Source organism: Amblyomma maculatum, chromosome 9 (genome assembly GCF_055883805.1).
Source record: "Amblyomma maculatum isolate TAMU_Amacu chromosome 9, ASM5588380v1, whole genome shotgun sequence".
Lineage (NCBI taxonomy): Eukaryota > Metazoa > Arthropoda > Arachnida > Ixodida > Ixodidae > Amblyomma > Amblyomma maculatum.
Window position 1 is genome coordinate 102288399 of NC_139352.1, and position 12907 is coordinate 102301305.

A 12907-nucleotide genomic window follows, 5' to 3' on the forward strand; every position below is an offset into this window, starting at 1 on the left:
CTGAAAAAGCACAGATAGAGGCGTATCACCTAAGCACCCTCGAGCAAGTTCCCAAAACAACGTCCCCAGTGATCGTTACATTGCCCACTCAAGCGATCCTCCGTGCAGAGTTTGCGTGAGAACAGTTTAACTCAGGAGTACAACCTGCTCAACAAGGGATAACAAGGTCTTTAAATTGTATAGTAAGAGGTATTCTGTGCAGCATAAATAGCAACGCCTCGTAAAGTACAAAACACTGAGAGCCTCGTTGTAACGGTGAAGATACGAATGTCAAAAGGGACGAGGAGGGGTAGTTTCAAGGAAGTCCGACTCATGTTACCTCCTCCGCAGGTGGACAGCCCAGGACAGCTAAAGAAGCTTTCGGCGCTGCTGGCCAACCACGACCAGGTGGCGCTGCTAAACTACGTGGGCTTCTCGCTGGCCGCTTTCCTGGCCCCTGCCCTGCCACATGGTGGACCAGCGCAAGAGCTTCTCGCTCTGAGCCATGGGGAGCACGTGCCGCAGGTGTGTGACGTGCTATTAATCACGTGAACATCAAAGCGGTTACATTACTTGGAGGAAAGGGGAAATGTAGATCGCTTTCTTACCGCTATAGCTCCATTGCAAAGTTCGTCACCGGTCATTGCCATAGGGTAACATTGCCCAGGAGAAGGTTTGCATTTCACAATTCCTTACTGGGTTCGCGATCTGTTACCCAGCGCCAGAGGTGACTGAGTTGGCAAGATGGGACACGGAATCAGCCCTGTTTCACAGCTGTAGTGTTATTTGGAACGTAAATGAACACGAGGTGAGAGGTAGCAGAGACGATTAGGAGCATAAAAGTGTAACAGGCGAATCTACAAACCAAACTTTCTACGTCATAAAACGCCATAACAAGGCCAGAATTAAGCTTGTTGTCGCGCATGGAATTGCAGTAATTAAACATGGCATGAAGTGCAGATTGAAGGCTGCGGCAACTTTCGAATGTTGTAATTTTATAAACAAGATAACTTCCTTAACAAACTGTGTTATAGGCAGGATTGGAACCTAAATTGGGTTGCGAGACGGTGGCGCTCCTGAGTAGACCGCGCAAGGTATTTTAGAGTGGGATATCTACTCTTCGTAGCGGAACTCCCGAGGTCAATCTGGCACCGGAAATTTTACCTTCAGCCCCCAGAGCGTAAGTGTAGTAGGTGCGACGTCAAGTAACGTGGCCCGCTGAGGCGAAGCATGGCAGCTGCGTTCGCTTAGAACTTCCCCGCGATGTAACCATGTACTAGGCGATGGTTTAACAGCTTCCTCACCGGCGCTTATTCGCCCAGTGTCTCCATGCTTGGAGCACGTGGCGCCCGAGCGAGTCAGCTTCTTACCATAGGCAACAGCTGTGCTTGACCACCCTGCTAATATAGCTCGGCGGCTTCTACTCGTATCACTTGTTTTAACCACGATAACGCTCCAGATGTTATTGCCTTTATTTCAAAACACACACTACAACTGGTCAATAAGGCCACACGACGTACGTACGCTTGCGCAGCTTGGGAAAGAGCGGAGTTTTACCTGCAAGTCTTGTGGTCAGCGAACATCACAGCAGTAATAATTGTAAGGCATTGTTTTTGTATTGACAGCACGTAAGCGTGTTGATCATCTTCCGAGAGTTCTATGTTCTCACTAACAAATACTAAAGACTTGTGCCACCGGGTGTTCGGATGTGCCCTGCGAACGGCTGATGGATGATAATTTGCACTAAATAGCACGGCTTGTTGGCAGCACAGTTTGAAATAGCTCAGATCTCTGTAGGTGTCGCTGCGCTTCGCGATAAACCATTTGCGTGATGAAATATAGGATTTATCATGATTAGCTGCAGCAACTTCTGTGTACCCCGCGAACGCCAATAAAATTATTTAGACACCCCCATGTGCTACACAGCAATGAAAACACGTCGTGTTATCGCGAACAAAAGCCTATGACCTGCTCCTAAATGTTCTGAACTGCGCGTAGTGTGTAGGTCCACCTGACGCCCTTGGTGTCGAGACGCGCAGAGTGGGCCGGTCTCTACGTCAAGAGTACGTCCTCACGTAGCGCCTGCGTGCAGTGCGCACTGTTCGGCACATCGAAGGGTCTCTTCGGCTCAAGATAATGAAAAATCTTTCGGCACGCCCAACAGATCAGAAGCATTCGTAGCCAAAGCTGTTGTGTTTTGGCAGCTGTGTTAGTCTAATGCCGGTCAGGAATACGGCGTCGCAGAGTTTTGTTTCCCACATAACTCAGCTTTCTAAACATTAACCCTGCTGTAATTAATTGGATCCGCGCTTTCCTCACATCCCGCGTACAATTTGTAAATGCTAATGAAATCAACTCACCTTCTGTCCCAGTCCGGTCCGGCGTTCCGCAAGGGTCGGTTCTGGGACTGCTCTTATTCTTGATTTACATAAATGACTTGCCTTCCTGTGTTTCTTCGAAAATTTGCCTATTTGCTGATGACTGTGTTTTATACCGTAAACATGCTGATAATTCCGATATCCTACTAATCCAGAATAACCTTAATAATATTAGCGAATGGTGCAGTAAATGGTGCATGCAATTAAACATTAACAAATGCAAATCAATGAGGGTATCTCGAACTAATGTAACAAGTCCTATGTATATGCTTAATAACGTCCCATTAGAACCTGTAAAGTCATACCGCTACCTTGGTGTAATCGTTACTAGTGATCTAACCTGGAAATTGCATGTCAACTCCATCATCGCTAAAGCCAATCGTATTCTCGGATACATTCGTCGTAATTTCTCCCTTGCACCATCATCATTAAAGCTATTAATGTATACAACATACATTCGTCCACAACTGGAATACGCCTCATCTGTTTGGGACCCCGGTCAAGCAACACTCATACACTCCGTTGAGGCAGTACAAAATCGCTCAGCCCGGTTCATCTTAAATAACTATCAAAGGACAGCCAGCGTTACTAATATGAAAGCATACTTACATCTCCCGCTGTTATCTACTCGAAGAAAACTATCCCGCCTCTCACTTTTTCACAAAATATACTACCATAACTCCACCTTGCGTTCCTCATGGGTTCAGCCACCATCCTACATTTCGTTTCGCCGTAACCATAGTCAAAAGGTAAACATTCCGCACACAAACACAGTTGCCTATTTTAACTCCTTTCTTCCCCGCACCTGTAATGATTGGAATAACCTCTCTGCATCACTAACAAGTATAACTGAAGAACAAAAATTTAAATCCGCGCTGCAATCTTTCTTTTTTGCCTAGTTTTAAAACTTACTGTATGGTTATTTGCATAACAGCATTGTATACTGTTGCTTATTATATTTTTATATTGTTGTTTTTAACACCTATGCCGTTTTCCTAAATTTCCTAAATTGCACATGTACCTTGTTCTTTTTTATTTGCTTTGTTTTTCAGATTTGTACGCTTTTGTTAACCTTCTGTTTTATATATATATCCTGTATGCGCCGCCTCCCCTCTGTAACGTACAACTGTACCCTGAGGGTATTATAAATAAATAAATAAATAAATATCCTTTTAGAAAGTTCAGGAAAAGTTCGTATGGTGGAGCGTATGTTCAGTGGCATAATTTTCGGAAGATGTGCATAGGGTTACAGTGAGAGTCGACGTTAAAAGACTGCTTCTGTAGCGAGTCCCTAGATTTTGACGATAGCTTCCTAGGATGTCAGAAACGCGAATTGCGGGCTCCAGTTGCGTTTTTTGAACTGTGCTACGACCATATGGAATAATTAAGTTCACACGTGGCGTATCCGACGCTGCCGGCCCGCAGAAGGAAATTTGGGGGCTACAAAAGCTGCCTTCTGAACGCGTAGAAAGTAAATGTACAATGCCAAGGATACCATGGAGATGCTCAGTGGTAATTCAACTCGCGAGCATTTACAGACATAACTGGAATGGATAGCCCCTAATTTCCCCAGTGCATATCTCTTCTAGTATATGTTAAGAAGTTCGATACCAATGGGATGTGCCAGTGGGGACATAAGATGCACCTTTGAGTGTCATGCTCATTTCGTTTCTCGTGGTGCCAATGACGAATCTTATGGGACGCCTGGCACTTTGCTACGCTCAAATCTCTTAAGCAACGAAAAACGTCCTGAGGCCGTTTCAGTACAGTTAAGCTCATATATGTACGCACAACCCAGGACAAATAACTGGTGACCTCCGCACCCTGTTTGGCGTCACCTTACATTCTTGAAAACCTTGTGCTCATGATATAGGTTCATCACGCTAGAAGAAAAGGCGAATGTGCTATGAACGAGGGTGGTGCATAGGTGCTTCTTCATTCACCCATGTACTGGGTGCTGTTAGTGCACGTTAAATATGCCAGGTTGCCCGAAATTTTCGCAGCCGTGCTTCACGGTGTCCCTCAAAGTTTGAGTCGGTTCGAGACGTTACACATTATAGACTAAAAGGTAAACGTTGTACCATGTGAACCAGGAATCTGCGGCAATTATTAGGACAACACAGCAACCGCTGTTATGTTGGCGTTATATGCACGTTAAGGAACAGTGCATGCAAATTTGTTATTCTGAAATTTGTCACGGCGAAATACCATTCTTTACATTTAATGAAAGTCATTTGGTCAAACCATTTGCTACAAAATTTGTCCAAATTGTGAATCCGAAGGGGTCTCCTGCCTGCGAATTTTTTCTAGCAGGCCTTAGCTTCAGTGTTCAGTGACGTCTGGAATGAAGGGCTTTCTTGTAGTAAAAATATTTTGAGCGCTGTCAACTTGAAATGAACAACGTTGCAAGAACCAGACGCAAATATCTTTAGTTGTATATATTTTTCTATTTTGTTAATGTAGCAGTTTTGTAGCCTCGCCTCAACGTTGCAGCTTTGCTTCGACCACCTGGAATTCCGTGGACACATACCAGCTCCTTGATTTAACCTTTTGAGCAAGGCAGTTACAACCGCGAAGTGCTCTCAGCGAATTTGTTCAACAAATCGCAGGTACCCGAAGAGCTACAGGCATGCTTTCACCTGCTGACGAGGACCTACCGCTTCGGCGCCCTCTCCCTCGCCCGCCAGGCGGTCAGCCGTGACACCACAGAAGGAAGCAGCTACAAGTCAGTTGCTTACAAAAAACTACTCTGGACAGATCATTGAGTTCCCCGCCGTGGTGGCTCAGTGGTTAAGGGGCTCGAATGATCAATCTAAGGATGCGGGATCTAATCCTGGCATCGGCAGCAGCTTTTCCCTGCTGACGAAAAGCAAGGCATCTATGTGCTGTGCGATGTCAGGGCATGTTAAATGGAAGCTGCACCAATTTTAAATTTCGATGAGTTTTGAGCGGTTGAATGATTATAGCGTTCACTTGAAGCATGCGAAATATCTTCGCGCTACCAATTGAAACAATGGCGCAATTGGTGATTAAAACCTCGACGGCTATCAGGCTTCACCGAACTTCACAGTGACTAGTGGGGAACGCATGATGACGTCATTGATGGCACCGGTACGTTTCTTGCGGACACAATTGATTTGAAGACATAAAATTAAGGCTTCCGAAAACAAAGCCCTAGAAATGTGGATTAGCACAGTCACAAAAAGGCGCAGCAAGACGTGGGCAAAGGCAACGAGCATCAGAAATGTTACCATCCAAGACATCATCACCGAGCTTCTCCGCAGAACTACATGGCTGTGAGGATAAGCTCGAAGTTTAATCCTCGACGACGCCATCAGTTTGAACGCTAGCTCAAAAACACTTTGCATGCATTACCTACAGCCTATGTAGATTTGAATCCTTGGATATCTCGAAATTTTTGAAAAGTGATGCAGCTGCCCTTTAAGGATCCAACGCGCTCAAAATTGGCGGAGCCCTCCACTATGCCGTCTATCAAAACCCGAATCGCTTTGAGATGTTACCAAAGCTTGTCATCCAAGAAAGGGAAGAGCACTAGACAGCGTTCACAACAATCTATTAACTGCCTGAAGGAGCTATACTATCTTCAGAGGAGCAACAGCTGCAGCCATACAGTTTACAAAAATTACGACAGCTTATCTACACCTCCAGTATTTACCGCGCCTTTTCCTAACAACATTGCTTATTGCCCCGGGGCATAAAGAAATATGTAAAAAGAAAATTAATGGGCATCAAATGAAAGAAAAACGGTTGGCTGTTCTCGCTCAAGAATGCTATGGCTGCACATAAAGAAGACTGTACCCTCGCCCTTAGTTAAGCGCACCGGCTAGCAAGCTTCCATATTCTGCCAGTGCCATCAAGAAGTTATAAAACAAGCAGTTTCACAATACTATTGCATCAAAATTTCGCACCAAGCATCTTGGAAATATAGGCTGTAGCTTAAACTGATCTGCCATTCTTCGTGATTCATAGAGGAAATATTGCACAAAGCACAGACACCGTCGTGGGTGAGATGCTAGGGATAGAAAGTCAACAGAAAGCCGCGTTTATCCCGCTGACCTATTATACAGTGTACCGTGGAATCCTTTCAGTGTCTTTGAAAACAGGAAGTTTATCAGAACCGAAATATTTCACGTTTTCTTCTCTTCGTCAAATATGTAAAAGCTCACTCATTGGGATTAACTGAAATTAATGGACACGTTTTTCGTCTGCGAGAGTCTTACTAGCTGGTTCACGTATGATCGGCTGAAACAGTGAGCTAAATAAACTAATCAGATTATTGCCGATGTGCAGGGCGATATTCAGTGACTCCTACTTACGTATAAAGTTTCATTTGGTGTTACACTGCCGTAAAATATTTCCAAGCAGCATGTAAAGATGTAGTTACAGTGAAGATTTTAATCAATTTTTAACTAATTATCCGCGCAAACTGCACCTCAGACTAGGAGGACAGCCCTGCCCAGATCTACAGACATTAAGCGCCTCCTGTCGCGACGCCGGACGCAAATGACCGTGTCCGAGGGTAGCAATGACCAACGAGGCGTCGAGGAACCGCGGAGACAAAGGAGCTTTCATTACACCAAAATACAAGTAGTGTATTTCCATCTTCACACATTGGAGATTTCAGAAGGAAGCCCTCTCCCGATGTCAGAGAACGAGTTTTCTTGCTTTCGGGTCCTTCTAGATCTCTAGGCTACGAATTGGTTCATCGTCTGCACGGGCCAATCGCAAAGCGTGAGGTGACAGTTTGCGCACTGCATCACCGAGCCCCACCCCGCACATTCTTGGACGTGTGCCACTACACTTTCACACACACGTCGGCCATTTACAAGCTAGCCCCCATCGTTCTCTCCTCACGGCTGAGCGTCATTTTGCCTGTATTTTCGTGCGTCTGCTCCGGCACCCTGTGGGTCACTCCCTCAGCCGCAAGCAGTTAAAACTGGCAGGCCAAACCTCGCGCTTAGCCGACGATGGCTTCTCCCTCCGCTTCTTTTGTCCAAACGGCGAACACCGTAACCCGACCCCGGTCGGGTCCGAAGACGGTTTCTTGCTCCACCGCCGCCCCTCTATGGGTCATTAAGAGGTCAGGCTCTTCGTGGGAAGTTAGGTCGTTTCTTCACAAAACGACCAAATCGGAGCTTCGGAATGGACATGGGTGAGGGCAGTATTTGTTGAGTCGTGCGTGCAGACCGGGCGGACATCTGCAGATCAAGCTCGCTGAAATGCCCATGGCGCGAACGCAGACACACCGACGCCTTCTTAGCCATAAATTAGCTCGGACACAACAATCAATCAACGTTACTAGATACTATAACAATCATCCTCTGAACCTCTCTAAGGCAGCGCGTATCGCTGAAGGCTAACTGGTTGGAGTGGGCCTGACTCCATTTTCGCTATGCTCTCCTTCTATTTTACACCAGAGAACCTGGCGGTTGCGCAATCATGCGCATTTGCCATACCGTGTTCCTTCCACGGCAGGTAACCCCCTTACATTTGCTGTGGTGATCCTCTTCTGGTGACGCAATCCTCCACTCTGCCGTACTTTTCTTCTGCGGTAACTACCCTCCTCCTTTCAGACTAGCCGCACTCCGATGCGCATTCCTTCTCCTTTTCCATACGCACCTCATTCTACAGGAAACTTCCGAGTTGTCCTAACATGGTATTCACCATCTGGGTGGCTTAATTTGCAAGCGTCCTTCAATCGGCCTAACCATATTTCTGGCACACTCGGGTCGTGCCGTCACTGTAGCTCTTCTCTTTCGATAGTAACCAACTCCTTTCTTCTGGCTATCAACATTCGTATACGCCGAATACTACTCCTCATGTGGCCAAAAACCCAGAGAAAGGACCCTAAACAGCTCTAACACACAGAGGGCTGAACAAACTGAATGAAACAACAGCTCTTGAAGACTTGCAGTTGTTTCCCCGTGTATATCTAAGTTTCAACATCCTTAGTCTGATTACGTCCACTGCATGACTAAGATCCCACCCATAGCCCAGCAGTGAACCCTGTCAAAGTTACGTTACTTCCCACAGGACTCTGTCATCGAAACATTATTTATCAAAATTGTCACAGAAAGTTAATGAAATTCATGCGCCTACGAAACTTTCTGTCGCCTTTGCTACGTATTGCATTCTCGGAATATCTTCATTCAAACATGGCGACTATAGGTTATCTCGCCGTCACTACACATGTCTCGCTCATATCCATTGCCTCAGCTCGATTCCTACTGGAATCAAATTAGCTGTTTCCTAACGTTACATCTAAAATTATCCTTTGCATAGCATTCTGCGTGGTCGTCAATATATGTTTTTCAATCGCTTTCACGCTTCTTTCCTAAAAGGCGAATACCAGTAAGGTATAGCTGCCATAAACTGTTATCCTCGCTCGGCTCGCTGTTGCTTGCGACGTCTGCTGTTGAGTGCATCTCTCTGTGAAAACAAAACTTGCTGCTTCGAAAGCGAAAGTGATAGAACAAATACGCAAAGAAGCATACTTTACACTAGCGTATGCTTATGGGACACTGCGTCACTTCGGCCGTTCTCGATCTCAACTGTCATACGTTCTTTTTAGAGCACAGCTATTTGGTGCTCGTTTCTGCGTTTCGCATCATCGCCGTCGCCATTGTCCCTCGTAACCAGCTCCGCAGCCGGGGCAGCATGCGCTCCCCCTCCCCCCCTCCCTCTTCTTCCGTGGCGGCGACCGCGCGTGTTCTCCGATTACTGCGTGCGCTCCTGGCATCTTTCGCCGCTGCTCCCCCTCCCCCTCTTCCAGCGTGGCGGCGACAGTGTTCTTTAGTTGCCGAACCGAAGCGCCGGCTCGCTATCAGCGGATCACGGTGCGTGTATCCCAAGTCGAAACGCAGAGCTACGTTGTCTTGACTCGCTATCGGCGTCAGCGGAATCAGACCGTCGCTGCTGTCTCCTCGCAGCGTTCCTATGAGCCCACGCGCTGCCTCCCGCAACCTCCCGATAACTTAAATGCTCAATTCATTTCTCCGACGACAAAGCTTCCTTCATGAGAGTCAAATCTGTAAGGGGAATTCATGAAGAAATATGTGAAAAATAAAAAAGTTGTTTGCAATTGTACAAACATGTCTTGCTCGAAATCTTTGCCTCAATCTATCGAAAAGGTAGGACAGCTGATGTGCTGCGCTCAAATTTCGCATTAGGAAGTAACGTAAACGTCGACAAATATTTTTTATTCCACTTTAGAATGATGGATTGAGAGCTCCGTCAAACCTCTGCCAGTGCACCGCGGAAGACCAGGCAGAGTGGCTTCGGGGTTGACAAGGTTCAGTGGTCCGTTTAACCGGAGTTCGTTTCTGTAGCACAGACTTAAAAAGCGGATGACATGCTGTTAGTGCCCCCTTTTCGAGTATTTTGTTTTTAGTGTGTACAGAATTATTAAGACAACAAAATTATTAAGGCAAGCCGTCTTTCCTACTACTGAAAACCGAACCAGACTACTTAGTCTTCGATAAGCTGTCACGCGCAGTCATCAGCAGTAGCAAAGACGGTCTGACAGTGTTCTTTGCCGCTAAAACGCACAAGAATGCATTTTGGAATAACAGCGCGAAGGACGAGGACGAAGATCAGAAGGACACAAACGCTGCGCTGACTGACAACTGATTTTATTTCCTCGCACCTCAACGCTTTTAACAAGATTGCAGTCCGCTTCAGAGCAATCGTGAGGGAAAGAGGTAAATAGCAATCCGAAATCAGTCTATACCTACAGAAGCACCTAAACATGCTAAAAATCGTAGACGCCTTTGCGACAAAAAACTCCGACGAAGTTATTTCGCTCCTGCGGACCAATGAGACCACTGGGTTTGGTTTGTCAGTTGATGTAGAAGACGTATTGTACGCTAAAGCACATCAGCCACTTTTTGAGTTTGTGCGTAGCCGTATTGAAGCTAACGGTGCAGCAGGCTATCAAACCTCAACGGGAATCTTGATTGACACTTTGCTCTCGTTCCGTCTTGTCTCCTCTTCTCTCGTGACCGTCTTTTCTGCGCACATACCTTCCCATCGACTTAGTCTTAAGATTTTTTGAAGCGAAAAGCTTCACTGGGCTAGTCAACTCAGTTTCGCGTGTGCTCCGTCATAAGAAAAAGCCACAGCTGCGCATGCGCGAACCACCTGACATCACAGGAGAGGCGCAGGTGGTCGGAGCCGAAGAAGAAGAAGAAAAAGAAGAATGATGCACTGCGCTAGGTTTTCAAACCCTTGGCGTGGCACCGTCACACCGTATGCGGGGAAAGAGAAGAAGAACAATGATAGGAGACGAGGCGTCGGGTGCTGCTGCTCAGGCCGAAGCCACTGCTGCACGGCGGAATGAAAACAAGGGGCGGCGAGCCGACGAAAGTGAAGAACAGCGTGCCGAGCGGTTGGAAAAGAGACGTATAAGTGACGCATCAACACGGGCGTGTATTACTGCTGAGAACACTGGATGTGACGATGAGGTTAGCCGTTTACGAAAAGTGAACCTTGACATTCGGGTGAGTGAGCTTGGCTATGCTACTCGTGAGTTTCAGCCTCGCTTCCCAGACAATTCATTTGAAAGTGTGTGTAGTGGGCTAACTATGCCAAGGAACCACAAGCTAAACCATGGCATCGCCGAACCTTTTCGCTTCTGATATCCAGGCTTAACCAAGCTAAGCCACCACCAATTTTATTTTCTTCTAAATGGCAGCATGAAAACTAACACCAGTAAGTACTTTGTACCATCAGTTGCGCGCAGTACCAGAACAAGGCACAGTAAACACATAGCTAAACAGACTTCACGACGACATATTCGGTACTCTTCTTTTTCCACAAACAATCCATGAGGGGAACTGTTAGCGATACTATAAACTGCATATCAATCAAAACTTTCATTGCCAGCATATCAAGAAAACTACTGTAGTGCTCTGTAGCAATGACATCCTCATCGATACTGATTCAATTATCTGTTTCTTGCTTCAAGCCGTGATTTTTTATACTTTTAAGATTTGTTAGCAGTTGTCTCTTTTGTGGGTGTATGGATGTGTGTGCATGTGCATGTCCTACACCTTGGAACATACCATTCACTCCTGATTGTTTTGCACTTCTACAGGACACCATATGCACATAAACTGTATGGGCCGATTTCGTGCGCGCCTACTGGAACTGTGTTTGTATTAATGTATATTGTGCCTCTTTCCTCCAATGGTCTCAAATGCGAGGCCAGCAGTAGGTTTAAATAAATAAACATTATCTTGAGGGATATTAGTAGCTTCCATTAATGAACGGCAAGCACCTGCCAATAAGCGCTTCATCGTAATCTAATTCTAGATATTTCAATCCCGTGGTCAAAGTCCGCGGTCCCAACCGGCCCCAGCACAGATACATTCCCTTATCTTTTCTTGAACTTACTGGCTAAAGCCAAGTTTAACACCAGTCTAATAGAAACCTTAAGCTGCGGATATCGGCTGAATATTTCACTTCGCCTTCTTGTCTCTATCTTCTACGTGCAGCTTTTATAGTCGACTGGAAAATATTTGCGCGGCCCCGCCGTTGTGGTGCAGTGGTTACTGCGCGCGACAACTGTGCCAAAGAATGCGGGATTGAATCCCGGCCGCCGCGGCCACTTTTTGATGCTGGCGAAAAGCAAGGCACCCGTGTGCTGTGCGATGTCAGTGCACGTTGAAGTACCCCAGGTGGTCAAACTTTCCGGAGCCCTCAACTATGGCATCTCATAGCCTTGAGTCTCTTCGGGACGTTAAATCCCGTAAATCAAACCATAATTAAAAGCCCTAGGAACGGCACGAAAATACATGTGGATGAAGCGGACTGACATGACTGTTTTCCGCAGACTTGCTTGTCCGACAAGATACCTTCAGAGTGAAAGTAGTGTCAAAGTTCACGACTTAAAATATTTAACTTTTTATGTATTATTATGCCTCCATGTGGATGGCGTGGGGCATGAAATGCAAGAAACGAGCCTTGACATAAAGCGCCACAGGTCGAACCTCTTCGCTCTGTAAGCGATTCTTCGCGATGTGTTTCTGGAGACGTTGCAAAGATACACTCCCTAACCAAATCACATGTTGGTAAAACCAAAGCGTGTGAATATGAACATGCCAGGCACTGAACTCTTGCAGTGCCTAGACACTTGGCTTGGACAGTCAGCCAGCACTTGACATTTGTGAACCGGTTTCAACTGATAAGGAATTTCGAACCCTTAGAATTAACATGATAGCGCCAAAGAACCAGCGCCAGGGTGGCGCCGCCTTTGTAAGCGAAAACTCAAGGGTATGGCGCTTGCAGGTGGTAGATTGCAGCTAGCATGGTCGAGCACTGTTTCTTCAATGCACAGTATGGCTTAAGTAGACATATTAGAAAATTAAAAAGAGCTGCAAACTCGACTTTCTTATGTGATGTTGGGAGAAAGGTTGAACCTTCTAGTGCTCTTGGATGCGAGTCAGGCAAGCTACTCCTAGGCTACGCTGGCACATTCACACGGCTCAGTTAAAGAGAGGTTTTATACATCGGGTGGTAGCCTATGCAGT

At 46.2% G+C, this 12907-nt stretch overlaps 1 protein-coding gene across 1 annotated transcript in view; it reads left to right on the forward strand.

The window, feature by feature from the left end:
• LOC146180062 (uncharacterized) overlaps positions 1-12907 on the forward strand; it is a 79219-nt gene that overhangs the window by 19680 nt on the left and 46632 nt on the right. The window contains exons 8-9 of the mRNA XM_084580317.1: positions 331-504; positions 4967-5082. Coding sequence (XP_084436443.1) covers positions 331-504; positions 4967-5082 — 290 coding nt within the window. The remainder of the gene's footprint in view (positions 1-330; positions 505-4966; positions 5083-12907) is intronic.